Source organism: Streptopelia decaocto, assembly GCF_964273445.1.
Source record: "Streptopelia decaocto genome assembly, chromosome: Z".
NCBI lineage: Eukaryota > Metazoa > Chordata > Aves > Columbiformes > Columbidae > Streptopelia > Streptopelia decaocto.
Genome location: NC_138657.1, coordinates 52891225 through 52909201, shown reverse-complemented (window position 1 = coordinate 52909201; position 17977 = coordinate 52891225). Strand labels below are relative to the sequence as shown.

General features: G+C 39.0%; 1 protein-coding gene across 1 annotated transcript in view; it reads left to right on the top strand.

The window, feature by feature from the left end:
- The window catches only part of IPO11 (importin 11), an 84968-nt gene extending 77113 nt beyond the window's left edge, over positions 1–7855 (top strand). Inside the window, exon 32 of the mRNA XM_082075779.1 lies at positions 7350–7855. Within this exon, the coding sequence (XP_081931905.1) occupies positions 7350–7514 (165 nt within the window). The 3' untranslated portion in view covers positions 7515–7855. The remainder of the gene's footprint in view (positions 1–7349) is intronic.
- The last annotated feature ends 10122 nt before the right edge of the window (positions 7856–17977 follow it).

Here is a 17977-nt window from a genome sequence, read left to right as displayed (position 1 = left end):
ACAGGTGTAGCCCTGTTGCACGTCTGCGTCAACTGACTTACATAGAATCATAGAATTATGTTGGAAAAGACCTTTAAGATCGAGTCGAGCTGTAAACCTAACACCACCAAGTCCACAACTAGACCATGTCCGTAAGTGCCATGTCTACGTGTCTTTTAAACTCCTCCAGGGATGGTGACTCAACCACTTCCCTGGGCAGCCTCTTCAAAGAACTTGATGACTCTTTCCATGTGGAAATTTTTCCTGATATGCCATCTAAACCTCCCCTGTCGCAACTTGAGGCCACTTCCTCTTGTCCTATCACTTGCTACTTTTGGATAAGAGACTAACAGCCTCCATGCTACAACGTCCTTTCAGGTAGTTGTAGACAGCAATAAGGTCTCCCCTCAGCCTCCTTTTCTCCAGACTGAACTGCCCCAGTTCCCTCAGCTGCTCCTCATCAGACTTGTGCTCCAGACCCCTCACCAGCTTCAGTGCCCTTCTCTGAAGTCACTCTAGCACCTCAATGTCTTTATTCCTTTTTGTACGAGTGCAAAAGAGTTTGAATGGCTTTTGATAGTTTGTTTGAATTTGGATTTTTTTTTTAAAGGCACTGGATGCTTTTGGTTTGTTAGAAGACTTTTTTTTAAATATGAATCAATATAGAGTTCCTTTCTAAAAAAAAAAAAAAGAAAAAAGAAAATGACACAAAAACTCTTGCATATTCTTCTACTGTTAGTAATGCCTTAAGAGAAATTCCTAGTGTCTCTCAATTTCAGATTTAAAAATATACTAGATAGTTCTATAATTCAGTTACTCTTAAAAGCATCTTTAAGCTCTTAAATTTGATTAGATTTTCTTTTATCTTGCAGGCTTAAATTAAAGTCTATGTGTTTGCACAAATAAAATATCTATCCTTAGCGGTTTTGGTTAATCTTTTGACATATATACGTATACAGACACATATATATGTATCTTCATCAATAGGGATCAATATGCCTATGTATCTGTAGGGAGAGAGGTATGTTTGGTTTGTTAATCAGATCTGAAAAACATAAATTGAATTTAAATTTAGTGCTTTCATGTTCTTAATTTGCTTTGAGTATACTCAGATTTTATTTCTCTTTGGCTCACTAAAGTTTTAATACCTTTCTTTCAGAAATTCTCCTATTTTTCCAGTTATAGGTTGCCTTCAGTAGTTTGGATATGTATTTAGGAATTTACACTCGTTAGATTTGCTATGGACTACCTTCACTGCAAACATATCAGCCAACATGAAAAGCAGGGCACGTTGGTTAATGACCTGTATAATTCTTCCCTCCTAAATGATACAAGGCACCGGTACAGTTTTGATGAATACAGTCGTGATGGAAGAAATGTTCTGGCATCACTGTTTTTGCATTCTAATGCCATTCCATTGGCTTGTGTTATCGCTTGTAGTGATTAGGTCACTGTTTAGTACAGAATAATATATAATTGATTATTGAAAAAAGTGTGATTTTGGACAGTTGTGTTGTCGTAAGATGTTGAGAAAAGAGATCCACCTCATAAATATTGGTTCAGGCAACTGATAATTCTGCAGAATGCCATTGATGCTGACAAGTAGAGTTTGAATGGATGGGGAATGTTTTGGGTTTTTTTTCTGTAGATGCTTTGATACAAGCTTTTCTGCTTCAAATTGCTGTTTACAACTACCTAGGTGGAAGATGAATTTCTTCAGTCCAGCCACAAGGTAGACTCTCATATTTTCAATATCAGTTTGTAAAGTAACCAGATTCAAAAGCTAGTCAAATCAGGTTTTAACTGAGCAGTGTGAAGCACATTTCAGTAAAGTGTATTTCCCTGCCGACCTTTTGTTTCCTGTCTGTAGCTGTTTTGAATAAGAAGCTCTTTGAATTTTCTAGGTTTTTTGGTTAGTTGGTTGATTGGTTGGGTATTGGGTTTTTATTGGTTGGTTGGTTGAAGTTTTTTTTGACTGTTTTTTTGTGTTTTGTTGGGGTTTTTTGTTTTGTTTATGTGTGTGTGTGTGTGTGTTGTTTTTTTTTTTTTCTTACTGGAAAATAGGTGTGTTTTGCTCTTCTCAGAATCAGGAACAATTCAATTAAAGAATACTCTAGCCACACACCTAAGAACTCAGCATACATACTTATATGCAAAACTATAGTCCCTGACCCGGTATTTAGAGACAATGCAGCCAGCATTAATATTGATACAGTTGTGTTTCATACTGGCCTGATATTGGATGCCCAGTGCTTAGCACGCTGGAGACTCAGTTTTCAAGAGGATGATTTTTCCTCCAAAAAGCGAATAGAATACTGAAAATATTGTACTTTTTTATCTTATACCAGTGTGCTGGTTTGACTGAAAATGAGTTAATTTTCTTCGTGTAGTTAGAAACCTTTCTTATTCACAGCTAGCATGCTCATTATTTGGACCTAGTTTGAGAACAAGCAGATAACACCCCAGCACAGAGTTAATGTTTTTAATTGCTCTGGTCTGAGAGCCAAGGACATTCTGAGCGCTCTGCCCACAGGGGTGAGGCATTGAGGAAGGGGGAAAAGGATGGGGCAGAGCTTGACTGACATCTAGGCTGATCAATAACAGTATTCCATCCCATTGGCATCGTGCTTCATATTTAATAAGAGTCGGGAGCTTCTGGTCTCTCGCTCTTTTGGGCATTCTCACTCTTGCTTGTTCTGGGACACACCTGCGGGAGTTTGGTTTGGGATGTTTAGTTCGGCCTTTTGCTGTTTTGCAGAGGCCTCTGAGCCTTTCTGCCTTTTTCCTCTTTCTTTTCTCTTTGGGATCAGCTGTTGGGACCAGGCACTGATTCCTGGGACTGGCTGCTCGGTGTGGACGGAGTTTGTTTGCAATTGCCTTGAGTATCTTTTATTTCTATTTTATATATATATATTTATTATTAGTGTATTAGTATTTTGTTGTTTTATTAAACTGTGTTTATCTCAATCCAAGTTTCTTCCTCCCTTTTGATTCTCTCCATTATTGGGGGGAGGGAGAGGGAAAGGGTGAGTGAGCAGCTGTTGTGGTTGTATTGCTAGCTCGGTTTAAACTACGACAAAGAGTTACTATTATAATTTTTCCATAATGAAAATACAGTGAATAAAGAACACTGCTTACTATTCTTCCATACTTATGATTTTGCTTGCTTATTCAGCTAAGACTGCAGCTAATTGTCTAATATTGTCATCAAACTAATTATACCAAGCCATTTAATTTTTTTTTTTTTTAGTTCTGAATATAAATTCCAAAAATGTAGAGTGAAAGGAAAGCAAATTTATTATTGTTGCAGGAAATGCTTTAATTTACTTGAAATATTTTTTACAAGAATGAAAACAAATTAGTGTTTTAGCTCCTTAATTAAGTTTGAAGACTCTTAAGTTCCATTTGGCTTACAGATACTAGATGCTACTTCTAGCAGCAAGCATTAATCACGCTGCAACAGTCCATACTGGATTACAGTGCTGCTGATTTGAACTGTGAGGGATGAGATTCTGCTTGTTGCAATAAACTAAACAGAGTTTTTTACCATTCCTCACTTGTTCTGATAGAACATATGTTGGTTGTCATGGAGGGACCCCAAAATTAGTTTTAGGCGGACAACCAGGTCCAAACCAGGCTTTTATTCTGTCCGGGAAAGTCCATGAAACCAATTAGAAATGGGGTTTGTACAATCAGTTAGCACTCCAGTAACATAAAATACAGATTCAGATATCAACTTGAGATTATTTGGGGTACAGCAAAATAAGAATAATGGAGATCCATAGCTTGCGTACACACACTCACAATAAACAATGCCAGAGCCGTCCCTGACTCCAGGAAAAGACACTCACGTGTCTAATGAGGGATTGTATTAAGGATATACGCTTGCCTGAGTCTGGCAAGGAAAGTACACTTGCAGTATAAGCAATGAAACTACACGTGCTTATATTTAAGCACGGAATACACTTGCTGGTCCAGCAAGGAAAATACAAAGATATATCTAGTAAGTTACCACTCACCCAAACGAGGCGGCGAGGCTGTCCCAATCCCAGAAGGTTAATTTAGGCAGCGATCCTGCCTAAGGGAAGGCTTCTGGCATACAGACCTGCAGCTCTAAGAAGACCACAAGTGGTCGTCGGCAGGAAGTCCCGTTTTGTAGTCTGGTCAGGTGTGGCTGTGGGCAGTCTAGAAGCTTCGTGGCTTCTCGGCACCCCCATACTGTGGCTACGTGCATCTCTGCACTCCCCTACTGTGGCTGGTGTGCCCTCTCCTCTCTCCTAAGGACTCTGGCCTGGGTCTCACAATAAAAGAGCCATTAGCTGCCCCATTGAAGGAAGGGAGGGCTGTGCACACATGCAGCTGCCACATCAGTTCTCAGCGGGGGGCGTGTGGGGGGTCAGGTGCGGGGAGAGTGTACTGCCACATTGGTAGATATGCAGCAGAGGTGTTTCAGTTAGTTTCGTGTCTAATGGGGAGACTACGTGTGAAGCTGATCAGTTTCACTGAAGTTTTACAAGAAAGAACGTGTGGAATTATAATACTTCTGAAATCAAAATAATTCTGTACCAAAGTTGCAGTGCATTTGATAGCCTTTTCCTTTAGCTCCTAGCATTGTGCAAATCTGGCAGCTCTATTAAAAAAATACTAAATTTGAGTTCTGTAATATATTAAGTTTTGTCATCTTCACTTTTGTTAGTTTTTTTTCACTGTTAATTACTTTTCAGTAGAATTGCAGAGCTGATTCAGAAGATTATTTGGAAACCCATTGTCACCTGCCATGAGGCAGGTGCTAGAGGGTTAACATGTATGAGAGGTGCTAGAGAGTGTCTCCGTAATTATTGTTGTAATAGATGCTAGAGATTGCTCAGACTTTGAGTTCCAGCAACCTTTGCAAATAAGCAAGGATTCAAACTTTTTCTTTTCAAAACAATACAGCACTTCTTTTCAGAGTTTGAAAACAATCATTGGGGTGCTAGAACAGCATTACACATGTGCTTGCATTCTAATAGCTTCTTAAAATTGGGAAGAAATTCAGACTTGAGGCTGACATATGAGAAATGAGAGCTTTATTTACCATTTATTTAAGTCAGCTTTTATTTGTGGGAGGGGAGCAGGTATCAAAAGAATAATATGTAATATGAAGTTGCTGTTTAGATAAATTTGTCTTGGTAAAGTAGAAAAAAGAAAGTACCTCAAGTTGATATTTTAAGGCTAATTGTTCTGAGTTCCAATTCTAATTCTGAGTACTTTAACAAGGGTTTATGGTGGGGTCACATAAGTCATACTTTTAACTAAATGTCTAGATTAATTGTTTTGCAGGCTATAAGGTTGTTAAAGAATGGCTTTTTGGTGGTTCTTTCAAAGGTGACTTTGTAATGCATGCCATTCATCTAGTTGCTGCTGTATTGGGATCACAAGGTTGAGAGCACTTGTCTATGGCAATTTTAATACCTGTTTTTCTGTGCAGAATTCCCTGTGGTACTTTTAAACATAACTATTTACAGCAGGGGTCTCAGACCCATTTTCACCAGGTGCCACTTCAACCTCACAGTTGCCTTCAAAGGGCCAAATGTAATTTTAGGATTGTAGCTACATTTATACCCGAGTTTGACACCCCTGGTTTACAGCTATGAACTTACAGAAACTAACTACTTAGAAATGTGTTATATGTCCCAAATGACAGTTGTTGGTTAACAAATGAGAATTGCTCAGAAACTGGTAGAATCTTTACTTGGCAGGACAGTCTTTTTTACCCTGTAGATTGTGCCAAAGCTGTTACAAAAGGGTTGGGAATACCCTTGGCAGACCGTGATTAGAGTGACTGTGGTTTAGAAATTTGAAATTGCAGTTTGAAACTCTGTTTATGCTCTAGAGACCAGATTACATTTACTCAAAAGAATTACTGCAGAATACTGAGGTATTTTTGCAATTACTCCCCTTTTCTAAAGAGTGTGATGTTAGGAATAAGTGATGAAAAGATCATATCTTACTTTTGAAATGTAAAACAGCTGGACAGTAGGAAATTATGAAGGATCGAAGGCTAAGAAGCCAATATTAAGAATGCTGAATGAATGATTAAGAGATTTACAATATGAAAGGTGAGGTGACCATGGTGAGAAAAAAGGACTTGCAATAACTAATAGAAGAAACTAAAAAGCAGCCTGTGTTTTCTCTGGAGTTGTTAATGAGAAATAAGACTAACTTCTCTTTTGTGGTAATTACAATGTTTTTGGATGCTTTACTCTGTCATATATATGTGTCTGTTTCAATCAGTATTTCCTGCTGCTTTAGGTATAATATTCTTTAATAAATAAGTAAATAATCTTAAGGTATAATGTCTTTCACTCCATATTAAAATTCAAATTTTTTTGTGTGTCATGCCAAAAGGGCAGTTATGCAAGTTTAATATGCCTCATTTATATCGAAATAGCAGGATAGCAAGGTATTATGAGCCCAGAAATCTTCTATTTTAGTAGGCTTTGAGATCCAGAATTATATTTTGTTTCCTGACCTTCCAGCATAAATAATAGTGCTGTTTGATTTTGATACTAAGAACAATGGATTTGCAGTAATTTCCTCTTTATTTCAACATCATATTTCTTTATGATGCTGCAATCTCCATGTATCTCCACTTCCCATCCCCTTTCGTCCAGCCTGCTGGGCTGAGGGGCAAGTTCTGCAGAACTATCCCCGTCCTTAGCCTGCCCACACCTGTCTTCTGATATTAAATTTAAGAATAGGTCCTCTGTCAATGTAGCCCCTTCATTTACCTCTTTTTACTTTCATTAAGAGCCAGTTAAAATGTGGAAAATAGCAACAAATACGCTGTTGCTCCCTGCCCAAAAGAAGATTGCATAATCCAGCTGGACTGATGAGATTGTCTAGCTACTAATATAGAAGTGCGTCTATTCTTTATGCATATGGACAGTTTATTTTAGCTGTTGTTTGTCATATAATCTAAACTAATTCAGCTTTTTTAGTGTTTTATTTCTATACTATTAAAATATAACTGACTGTTGTTCATACCATCTCTAAAGTGCTTATCATAGTAACATCTGATGTGGTTTTTAGTAGTTACGGGAAACTCATTCAGCAGTAATTAACAAAGCAGCTTTGAAACTCTTTTATCTTGTAGATATGCTACAGCAGACTGGATCCATGATTTGAGAGCTTTTCAAATAATTTTAAACTGATATTTGCTTTTGATAATAATGTGGTCTTTGCTTTACAGGAGTATTTCTTCTTGTTTCTCAAATAGGAACAATGGAAAGCAGAAGATTTCTGTCTTGAGCTGAGGTTATAAAAGATGAGTAAATCAAAGAGTATTTTAAAGTGTATTATTATGTAATTTTTTCTTATGTTTTCCACAGCTTGCACTGAAGGACCCTGTACACACTGTGTCATTGCAGCAGTTCATCTATGAGAAGCTAAAGGCACAGCAGGAATTACTGGGAGAGCAAGGTTTTCAGGCACTTATGGAAACCGTGGATACAGAAGTAGTTGCACAGCTACAAGAATTTTTACAAGGCTTCTAAATAAGCCGAAAAAAGATTTTGTACATCAAGTTTCACTTTCAAAAAAAATACAAAAGTAGCCTTCCATCTTGTATGGAAGAGCCCACTGAACACTGAATAAAAGTTGTGTTAAAAATGGAAATGAGCTTCTGTTGTTGCTATTAAACTGACTTTGGTAATGCTTTGTTATTTTTTAATAAGGTACTTATTATAAGGGTTTTATAATTGAAGTATGTCTTCCATGACTCCTAAGATCATATATGCTGTCCTAGATAGCACCATTTTTTTGGTATCATTACTGGCTTTTTGGTTCACAAAGCTATGTCTTAAACTGAGAGGTCTGGAGGAACTTTGTAATGTATATTAATGAGAAGTGTCTATTAATACAGCAGTATAATTCAGTATCAGTATCTGCTTGTCTGGATATTGTATACCTATAGCTTTCCCTCCTATTACCCTTTCATGACCATTCATTCAACCATAGAAGCAGAAAGAGTTAGGAAGGCAGTAAGACTGTGAGCGGAAGTTTGCCTTCATGAGAGAAAGGTAATTCCCATTTCAATTGTCTCAGAGAAAAAAACCATAGATTGTTAATGCTTAAATTGTATTTGAAGAGGTATTATAGAATATCAATGTATATCTCTATATGAACATATGGATTTTCATTTTTATCACCAACTTCTTTATTTCTATTATGAAAAATTTCTTGCTTTTTTGAATTCCTTCTGTTGCTTTTTTTACCGGTCATAACACAGAGAAATTCCCCCAAGGTAGATGAGTAATTAATTAAATTAATTCTTGGCTGTACCTGTTCTACTTAAAATTGTTGTTCAGTAACTCAATTCATTGCTTTTTTTCATCAACGGCATATAATCAGGATACTTTATAATTGTTACGGAAAAGTTTGAGCCCAGATGGTCACGGTTGAAATAATTATTTGCAAATGTGAGGCTCACTTTGAGTTTTTTTAGTTAACTGGACAGCTGCAGGAATGACAATATAAAGCTACTCCTTTCTAATGAGCCTTTGTCTTTCCTACCTTGTGGGTGGAAGGGGAGAGAAAAGTCTCTTTTGCATTTTGAGATTTTCCTTTTAAGTTCCGATCTTCGACTTTTGAAGTTGAAGTCAACTTTATTTGCTGTGCTAAGGGATGATTAAACTGTTAAGACAGACTTGATTTTTTTTTTTTTTTTCCCAGAGAGGATTAGCTGTTTAAACACACCTACATGCTTCTGATAACCTTACCAGATAGCCAGATGATTTTTAAAATCTGAGCCTTTATCTTTACTGACCCTTCAGGGAGTAATTGTTTTTGAAATGTTCCTTCTGTTTGCAGAGTAAGCCTAACGGTTCCCTCATCCTCCCTGTGCTTCAGTGGCAGAGGCTGCAGGGGCTCTTGGCACCTCTGAATGCAAAACCTCCTCTGTACCCAGCTGCCAGCGTCTGTCTCCAGAAGTTGTTTGATAACTCAGTGTTTCCTGCTTTTTACCTTGGCATAGGGAGGTTTGTTAGAAGAATTGTTGCGATTTGTTTCTTATGTGCATGACATTTCTTCAATCATTCTACAACATCAATTCTCACAATTAAGAGTTTTGGCTGGTTATGTTTGGTACTTGCAAGGGAATGGGCTCAGTGTCCTAATGGTCCCATTGAGCTGTGAACTACAGTTACCAGAACCTGGCAGCATTTGACTGAAATTGCATTTGTTGCATAGTTAATCTGCAGACACCCTCAGCTTTTGGCTCAGTGTGAAACTAGCACAGGTCTTGTCGACCTCATTAGCTTTGACAAACACCGCATGGCATGACTTTGTGGCATACAGAAGAACCTCAGGTCGGGAAGCAATACTTCTCCATCACCATTCAGTAAAATCACTTGTGCAGCACTGGGGCACCCTGACATTTCAGAGACAGTGAGGTCCTACCTGCAGTGTCAAGCCCTGGCCGAAAGGCAGGTGTCTGCATTTCTGCTGCATGGTTGAGCCGCCATGTTCCCTGTGCAGCAGCTTGCACAGGGCACAGCTAAGCCAGACCTGCCTGCCTGCCTCATTTGCCAAGATATTCAAGCCCCCATTACCTCATGTGGTGGAGTGTTAACTGCAGTTTATTTTAGTGCGTGGTAACTTATGTTGGCGCAGGCTCTGTCAGGAATGATGGACGTACTTTTGGCTAATAATGGCACAATAATATTGTGATTAACTTTCTGAGTAATGCCTCTGAATAAGTGTATTCATATTTGTATGTGTTAGGGAACAAGTTAAATTTGCCACTAGGTGTCGAGGTTTAATTGCGGGGTGACAATAAAACCGCGGCAGATGTACTGTTACCCCCCTTTCCCCCCGCTTCCCGCTTCAGCCCCTTCCTCTCCCCCCTTCCCACTAAGGACAGGCGATCGGGAGGGAAAGAAGGATGGAGAGAAGAGAGTTGGAAAAATTAAAAATGTTTTACTAATGCTATTGATAAAATAGAGAAAAATCATACAAAATATACAAAAGCAATCTTGAAAGTCCCGACCCCGACAACTGCTTTGGCAGATGTAGGGCTGGCACCTGAAGTCCTGAACTGGACTCTACAGCCAACTGGATTCAGTCTGTCACTAGGCCTCAGCTCACAGGGACGACTCGCAAGGTCCTCTCCTAATGTTGGCCATAAGGAAAAGGGACGAGATCCTCGTGATCTCCCACTTTTGTATGAAGTATGATGTGAATGGGATGGGATACTCCGTTGTCCAGTTTCTGGTCACCTGTTTCTTGTTGCCCCTCCTGCAAGACTTGCATCCATCCTTATCAGTGACCTTGCATACCATTGCTGTGTTTACCAAAACGCGTATCTGGCTTTTCAGGAAAATGCAGCTAATATGAAGGCTTTAGCTGACAGGCAAATTCATTAAAAGAGAAACTTGTTTTTAACAAAACCAGGACACTAGGTGTTAAGCTTTTCATGTTGGAAGATTTTACTCCAAGGCTTGGGCTATAAAAGAAAACAATTATCATCACGTAACTCCTTTGTGTGACAACCACTGTTAGCACACTGCAAAACTAGTGTCCGTCTGTGCCCAGCAGTAGTCTAGTACTGAGAAAGTGGAGAAATTTCAGATTAAAACAGCAGAAAAACATTAGATATATAATACCTAATATATAGGATTAGATTTCCACTGGAAGGTTGTGGATTAGGACTGCAGCAAGCTTTAACCCTTTTTGTCGTTGTTGAAATTTCTGACTTTAGCTTCTTCAGGAAGTAAGGAAACCGAATACAACAAATTGCGTGACACCAAAGCAGTAAAATACAGTTTCTGAAGTTATTGTGAAGGAGGATCTTTGATCCTGTTGCAGTTTGAGCTTTATTTTTCAAGCTAAAAAAAAAAAAAAGGGGATTTTATTTTTTCTGCAGCACAATTAGATTTCTAAGGCTTACAAATTTTATCAGTTTCCCTTTCAAAGAAAGCAATGACTGTGACCTGAAGACAAACTTTTTCTGTCTCTTATGATAGTTAAATGTCTTTTGAAGCTATGTGCTGAAAGAAACTGAGAGGAGTAACTCTGCTGCTTTCATCTTCAAATAAATGAACTTTGGTGTACCGATGAAACAGATGATTTTTAAGCCTTTAGCAGCTCCCTCAGGCCTCCCTCCTCATGGCAGGCGCCGGCTGCTGTGGTGAGACCGATGAACTCCCGCCATGCTTGCAGTGGGCAGGGAAGAGGTCTTGTGCTGTCACGGTGTTCCCTGCCTCGCCGTGAGAGAGGTTGTGGCCTCCTACCCTCAGTGAAGCGATAGAGGTTTTTTGCGTCGTTTGCGAATAAGTCCCAGAGCCAGGCTGTTTCCCCCTAACCTGCTGTCATGGTGGTGCAGGAGGGTGCAGGCAGCGTGCACGGCACGGTGGCTGCCTGCAGGTGCTGCAATGCTGCAAGACACCCCAAGAGCCCTTTTGGAAAACTCTTCTTATTGTCAGGTGAGCAATTGCTAGTGGTGTCATTGATGGGTAGCAGGGGGTGTTCTGCTGTCTTTGCCTCAATTGGGAAGAGGCTTGATGGTACCAGGGAAGCCTCAGAGAATTTGCAGGAGGGAACCTGGCTGCTGCAGTGCTCCAGCACCTTCCTGAGGGAATTGCTGCTGCAGTTGCTCTGAAAGCTGAATTATTCAAGCAAATACTGTCCTGAAGTCAAGGATGCTAGAGCATTAAGATTTCATCCTTTCTCTTGTGAAGTCTGTTTTCCAGGGTTTGAACCACATTTTTTGTTCAGAAAGGGACCACTGTGTAGTGCATGACCCTTGGCAAAGCTACTCGTGATCCTCTGTTTTCTTGTTGGTCCCAGCAGGTGGTCGGACATCTTCTCCCAGGGCACCGGCGGTGATGGCCAAAGTCCTGAGTGGAGTCACAGCTTGTAGCTGCGAGTTGTAACAGATGGGCTCATTTCTTTGATGGTTCATTGATAAAATCACTTCTATAGATCATATTAACACAGACGTTCTGTCAGAAATGCAGTCAATAAGATTCAATAATGTTTAGTATGCATTACTTTTTAAATTTGTATGTAGTTGCAAACTCCTTTGATACTCTTAAGTGCAGTTCATGGTGTTCTTTGAAGTGCTGAACATGCCACATCTTCACTTAGCAAAAGCAGCACCTTTGTCATTAAGGTACACTTTTGACGGCTTTCCAAACTCGATTACTTGTCTTGCTTCAATGCTGCTGCTCCAAAACCCAAATGATTAATTACTAATTTTAAAATGTTCACAACTTCCATCTTACTGCTAGCTATGACTAATAATGATGACTAATCATCAAGTAATCATATTTGACTAGTTCTGTAGAAACTTTTCATAAAGTGCAATAGCTTGTTCGTACCAGATTTTGCTGACTGTGAGGAAAATGAAATCAAATTAACTGCACCCAACTCCCTTTAAAAAATGTATTGTGGATTCTTAAGGATTGCTTAAAAATGTTACATTCTCTGCTCCCCACACTGGCTAGGCAACGTTTGAGAGGCTGAGTGCATACTACTGCACTGACTAGTATACGTTACTTGCTTAAAAATATTGATCATGAAGGAATTTGTTTTCAAGTTCACACAAAATAGGTGATCAGTTTCCAAAGAGCAGTCTAAAATTAACTGAAAAGTAGCAAAAGTGAATTTGTTGCAAACAAGCAAATTCCACCACCAATACATAAATGTAACTAAACCATGTCCCTTAAAAGTTGATTATACAGAATAAAATCACATCCCACATTGAGGTATGTGTCATTTCTGTAGTCAGCAGTGGATGTTGGCAGGTGGCAAAACATGTCTCCTAGGCTGGAGCTATGCAAGTAATTGACTTTTTCACTCTCTGTCTGAAGAAGGGAAAAATGGTGGGTTGGCAGAAGTATTTTATTTGAGTCAAGGTTAAATATTGTATTTATCTTTTTAAATTTCTTAACCTGCTCTTAATAAAATACAAACTGATATTGAAGCCAAGCTTTTACTTCTAAAAATGTCAAAAGCCTAGAACATTTACAATAAGTATTTATTTGTAGGTAAACCCATTTGCTGAGCTTGCGTAATGTTTCAGGTGATAAGAAACTAGTTTTCAATTTCTGCATTTTATTAACCTCTGGAAATCTTATCCAATTCTATTGTGGAATATAATGCTAATAAAGGGACACATTGGTGTTTAAAACAACAGCAAAAACTTAGTCATGCTAACTGTGATTGTGGGTTGTCATCACTTCCCACAGCAATTTTAACTGCCTCCTAGAAGAAAGACTATTAAAGCGGCATTTAAAAATAGGCAGAAAATGTTTAAATGAAGTGAATGTATGACCAAAAAGTTACATTTGTTTTTCCAGTATTTGCACCAGCAAAATCTTTAGTGCTACTCAGGAAAGGAGCAGAGCACTGTGGGGCCTGTCTGGTGGTTGTGGTCTAAGCTAAAAATGCTTCATAAGTTATTCAGGAAACCCAGTGAATCAATCATACAGCATCGACAAATATTATCCATTAACTTACCAACTTGAGAAAATTAGAATTGCTGACAGGTAAATTCTGAGCAGAGAAAGTGTAGAGCTGGCTATTTTGCTGCCTGACAGTGTTTCATAAATACACCTTGAATAATTTCTGAATATGTTCTTCAAGTATTTTAAACCAAATGATCTTTCTTTCAACTGGAAATTTATTATGGTTATAGTTTAATTAAAAAAAAAAAAAGACAAATGTATCTTGCAGATATTTCCCTGCATTTTTGCAGTGTACTGAGGAAAACTAGAAACTCTCATCCTGCAGGAATGAGGGAATTTGTACATGCTTACAGAGCTTATGACTCCTGACTCACCAACTGAGCTTACAGGGGAAACATTAGAGACCAGAAAACATCACCTTCACCCTGATGGTTCACCCGCCCCATCTTTAAACATCAGCTGTGTGTATGAGGAACAGCACAGGCATAATTTGTACCTGCAGCAGAACATTTTGTCCCATTCAGCTGCTGAAATGCTCTGCCCTGTATTTTCCCACTCTGTACCACCAGAAGTTGCTTTTTGTTTTACCACATCTGTAGCAAGTGCCTGATGGTTCCATAGCACTTAAGCTTTTCAGTTTTTAAATACACCAATGAAACCCTTGCATGCAGGCAACTGAGCACTTGGGTCAGGGATAAAACAGGCAGGAGATTCATTTATCCAGCAGCTGTGGGTGTAGGAAACAATGAGCCTTGTATTCTCTTACCTATCTTCAAGGATATTTATGCACTTTATTCAATGATACTGTAATGCCCCATGTGTTGCTTGTCCCCAGATCCCTGTCCAATGTCAAAAGCATTGCTGAATGACAGGGGCTGGAATTTCAGAAGGCTGTGGCATAGGGGCTGGTAAGGAGATCTGGTGGTTGTGCAGTCAGAGATAAAATTCTAACATCTAAATAACGGAGAGCTGGAAAGCAAGAAGGTGAATAAGCCGTTTTCAACCCAGCAAAAAGTTAATAGTGACATGCCTCGAGGTTCTGTATTAGGACTGATTCTTATAAAAATTTATTAATTATTTGGAAGTGATGATCAATAGTGTACTGGCAAAAATTTCCAGTGAAACAGGAACTGTAAGGAACACAACTGAGCAGGGCAGTGTATCAACACGAAGGCAAGATGAAGCTTCAGTGCTGGGAAATGCTCATCAGCCTTGCAACATGTTCAGAGTCAGCCCTTGTGAGTCACATTTTCCTTGAGGCTGGTGAAATGGAAACCTAGAGGGTCCAGTTGCTCAGGGAGAGAGAGGTTTTGAACAAGCTCATGCAGCTGGAAATGAGATTTCACAGAATAATTTTGGTTGAAATGAATGTCTTGACGTTATCTAGTCCATTCCACTGCTCAAGCAGGGTCAGTTACAGGAGATTACCCAGAACTATGTCCAGTTGGATTTTGAGTTTCTCCACAGATGGCGACACCACAGCCTCTCTGAGCATCTTGTTGGACCACTGTGACAATGAAAAAGTGTTTTCTTGTGTTCAGATGGGATTTCATGTGTTTCAATTTGTGCCTGTTGCCTCTGGTCCTACCAGTGGGCACCACATAGGTCTGGCTCCCTCTGCGTTCATCCCCCTTATCAAGTATTTATAATACACTACACATATATACACTGCTAAGATCCCTCAAGATTTGAGAGTCTCTTATTGTAGAGAGCTTTCAGGAGGAAAACTGCAGGGTAAATGGTGGGCTGGAAAAATCCTCCCTCTAAGGAAGGTGAAATGGTGAATCTCAGTGGATCTTAAGGTTCATTGGTGTGGAAAAGAAACAGTACTGTTGTGGGTTTCAACAGAGAATTGCTCAGCATCAGGGTATGGAGACTAGATGGACCCATGGTAACAAGAAGATAGGGATTTCCACAGACTGGAGGTGTCTTACAGAATTCTATAATGAAGAAGAAGAAATATCTGAACCTTTATAAAGATGGTATTTCAAGAGCAAGACCAGAAGGAGGTAATGACCTCTTTGGAAAACTTGAGGTGCTATTTTATTTGGATTGCTTGTAAAGGAAGGACACCTGATTTAGGGAAAGGCAGAATGGGATTTGGGTAAGACTTTCTGCCTTGAGGCCTACAGCTGGCAAATCAATTGTAGAAGGAATTATTTGATCTTGTAGTGTTTAAGGTTGAATTTCTTCACAAAGCCTGCACTGAAGTTGAAGAGTGAAAGACTCAATAATTTTGTCCTATTTTCTTAGGTGAATTTTCACAGCTGGAGACAGATGAACCCTGAGTGTCTTTTTTAGTTTGGAGGAAACTCATATGCACCCAGACATGCTCATACTTATATCACAACACAAAACCAGCAGTGTTGTCTCGGACCGTTTATAAAACAGTAAGGAATATTTAACCCTAATTTGAGATGAAAATGTTGACTTATTTTTTCATGACAGCATGAGCACCCCCATGGACCTTGCTACCTCTGGAATTCAAGGCCCTTATTTTATTATAGTATGTAAGGATATAAGTGTCAGTTAAACACCGAAGATATACTAAAATGTTTAATGTCTTACTGCCAACAGGCATTGCACAGAATGATCTGGTTTAGTTTGCACTTTGTGTAAATCTGTTTGTAAATAGTAAAATAATGACATTAACTTTTTTTTTTTTTAGAAACTTATAAATATTAGTGTGTTCTCTCACTTTCTCCCTATTTTTAGTTAATATTGGAGTTGAACAGAGCAACTTATACCTAGGAGACCAGATCAGAGGCACTTCTATTATTATATTTTATTTTGCACCTATTTTATAATTTATTGTGGTTTTTTGTTTGTGTTGTTGTTGTTTTGTTTCGTTGATTTTTTTTCTTTTTTTTTCAACCAGCTACCTTCAATGTATGTATCTTGTGCCATTGGTAATATGCTTCATTGCTTTTAGAGATTCAAAGAATAAGCAAGGTAGCCAAAAGCTGTAACTAAATAACAAACAGTGTCATTCGACAATCCTACTGGCCCTAGATCTTCGCAGACTTTCATGCAGCAGAAGGTAGAAATTTTGGAGAAGATTTTCTCAGGCTTTCAGAAATATGTTTGCTTCTGTTGGCACTTGAGGATGATTCCAAGTGCACCTTTTTAGTTTCTGCATTGTTAAACTAGTTCTCTCTGGCCTGGAGATTGCGATGGTAGCATGGACTCTACAGTGTCACTCTTGCAGGTTAATGTTATCTGAATTGCACATTACTGCCAGTGAGTCCTCAGCAGAGTTTGAACACAGCTGGTTATGTTCTCTCCTATGTGGTTTTTCTGCATAGCTTGGAGTAGGACAATTTCAGCTGCCTGCTTACAGAAAACAGGTGAGTGCAAGATAGCCTCAGCAGGAGTTGAAGAGAAATGAACTGATAGGACAAGGGGGAATGGGTACAAACTGGAACACAAAAGGTTCCATTTAAATTTGAGAAGAAAATTCTTCTCAGTGAGGGTGACAGAACACTGGAACAGGCTGCCCAGGGAGGTTGTGAAGTCTCCTACTCTGGAAAACTAGGTGATCTTTCGAGGTCCCTTCCAATCCCAAACATTCTGTGATTCTGTGTGACTTAGGGAGGAAGAAGATAGAAAAAATGGATTCTGTAGGAAAAATAGAGTGGGAAAGAAAAAGAAAGAGGAAAGTGATGGGAGTTGACATGGGAACAGTCAAGAGGTGTTTGATACTTCTATGAAAATGATAAGTACAAAAGGATGGAAAATATGAACAAAACACAGGCAATAGTGTTAGAGTAATAATGTTCTGTTCAGTACACATGTTAGTATATGTGCATGCACTCATCTGTGTTTCCATGCCTCTTACCAGGACTGGTATATTTTTCAAAGCTGCCCTAGTGAAGTAAGCCCTCAAAACTTGAATGTGAGCACATTCAGAATATTGCCAGAACTTCTCGTTTTGGAGGAAGAAGCTTTTTGGTGGTTAAAGCCATATTCATACATACAGAAAGCATGGCGTATTGAATTGCCACTTGGCAGAATTAGTATGCTCGTTGTGTATGATCCCCCCCTGTTCTAAATAGGCAGTACAATGCATTTGCTTACTCCACCATGAACTCACACCAAAGGTGCATAAGGCTGTAGAGCTTCAGAGCTTAACAGCACCTAATCAGCGGTAAGCCGCCAAGTGACAGTAACCCGATTGTTCATGATCATTTTTGCATGCCCCAAATACAAATGTAAAGCCTTACTGTAGGCTTCACCAGTGGAAAACATGGCTTTGAGGTGTGGGTTTCATTAACTAAAACCAAACAGTACCCAAACAGTAAGATATTTGCACCACCCCCCTTCAGAGGGTATGTGTTTTGTATGATCTTTTCTCTGGAGTTGTCAGTCTACCAAACACTAAATTCACTCAAAGTTTCTTTAACATTTCTTTCAGTAGAAATTATATTTGAAATCTGTATTGTTCCCTCTTGCCCACAGTTATGGTTGCGCTTCAAAGTCAGTACAATCTAACAGTAATAAAATACTAAGCAGTCCTAAGTCCAGGCAAGTACAAGGTACTTTGTGTACAG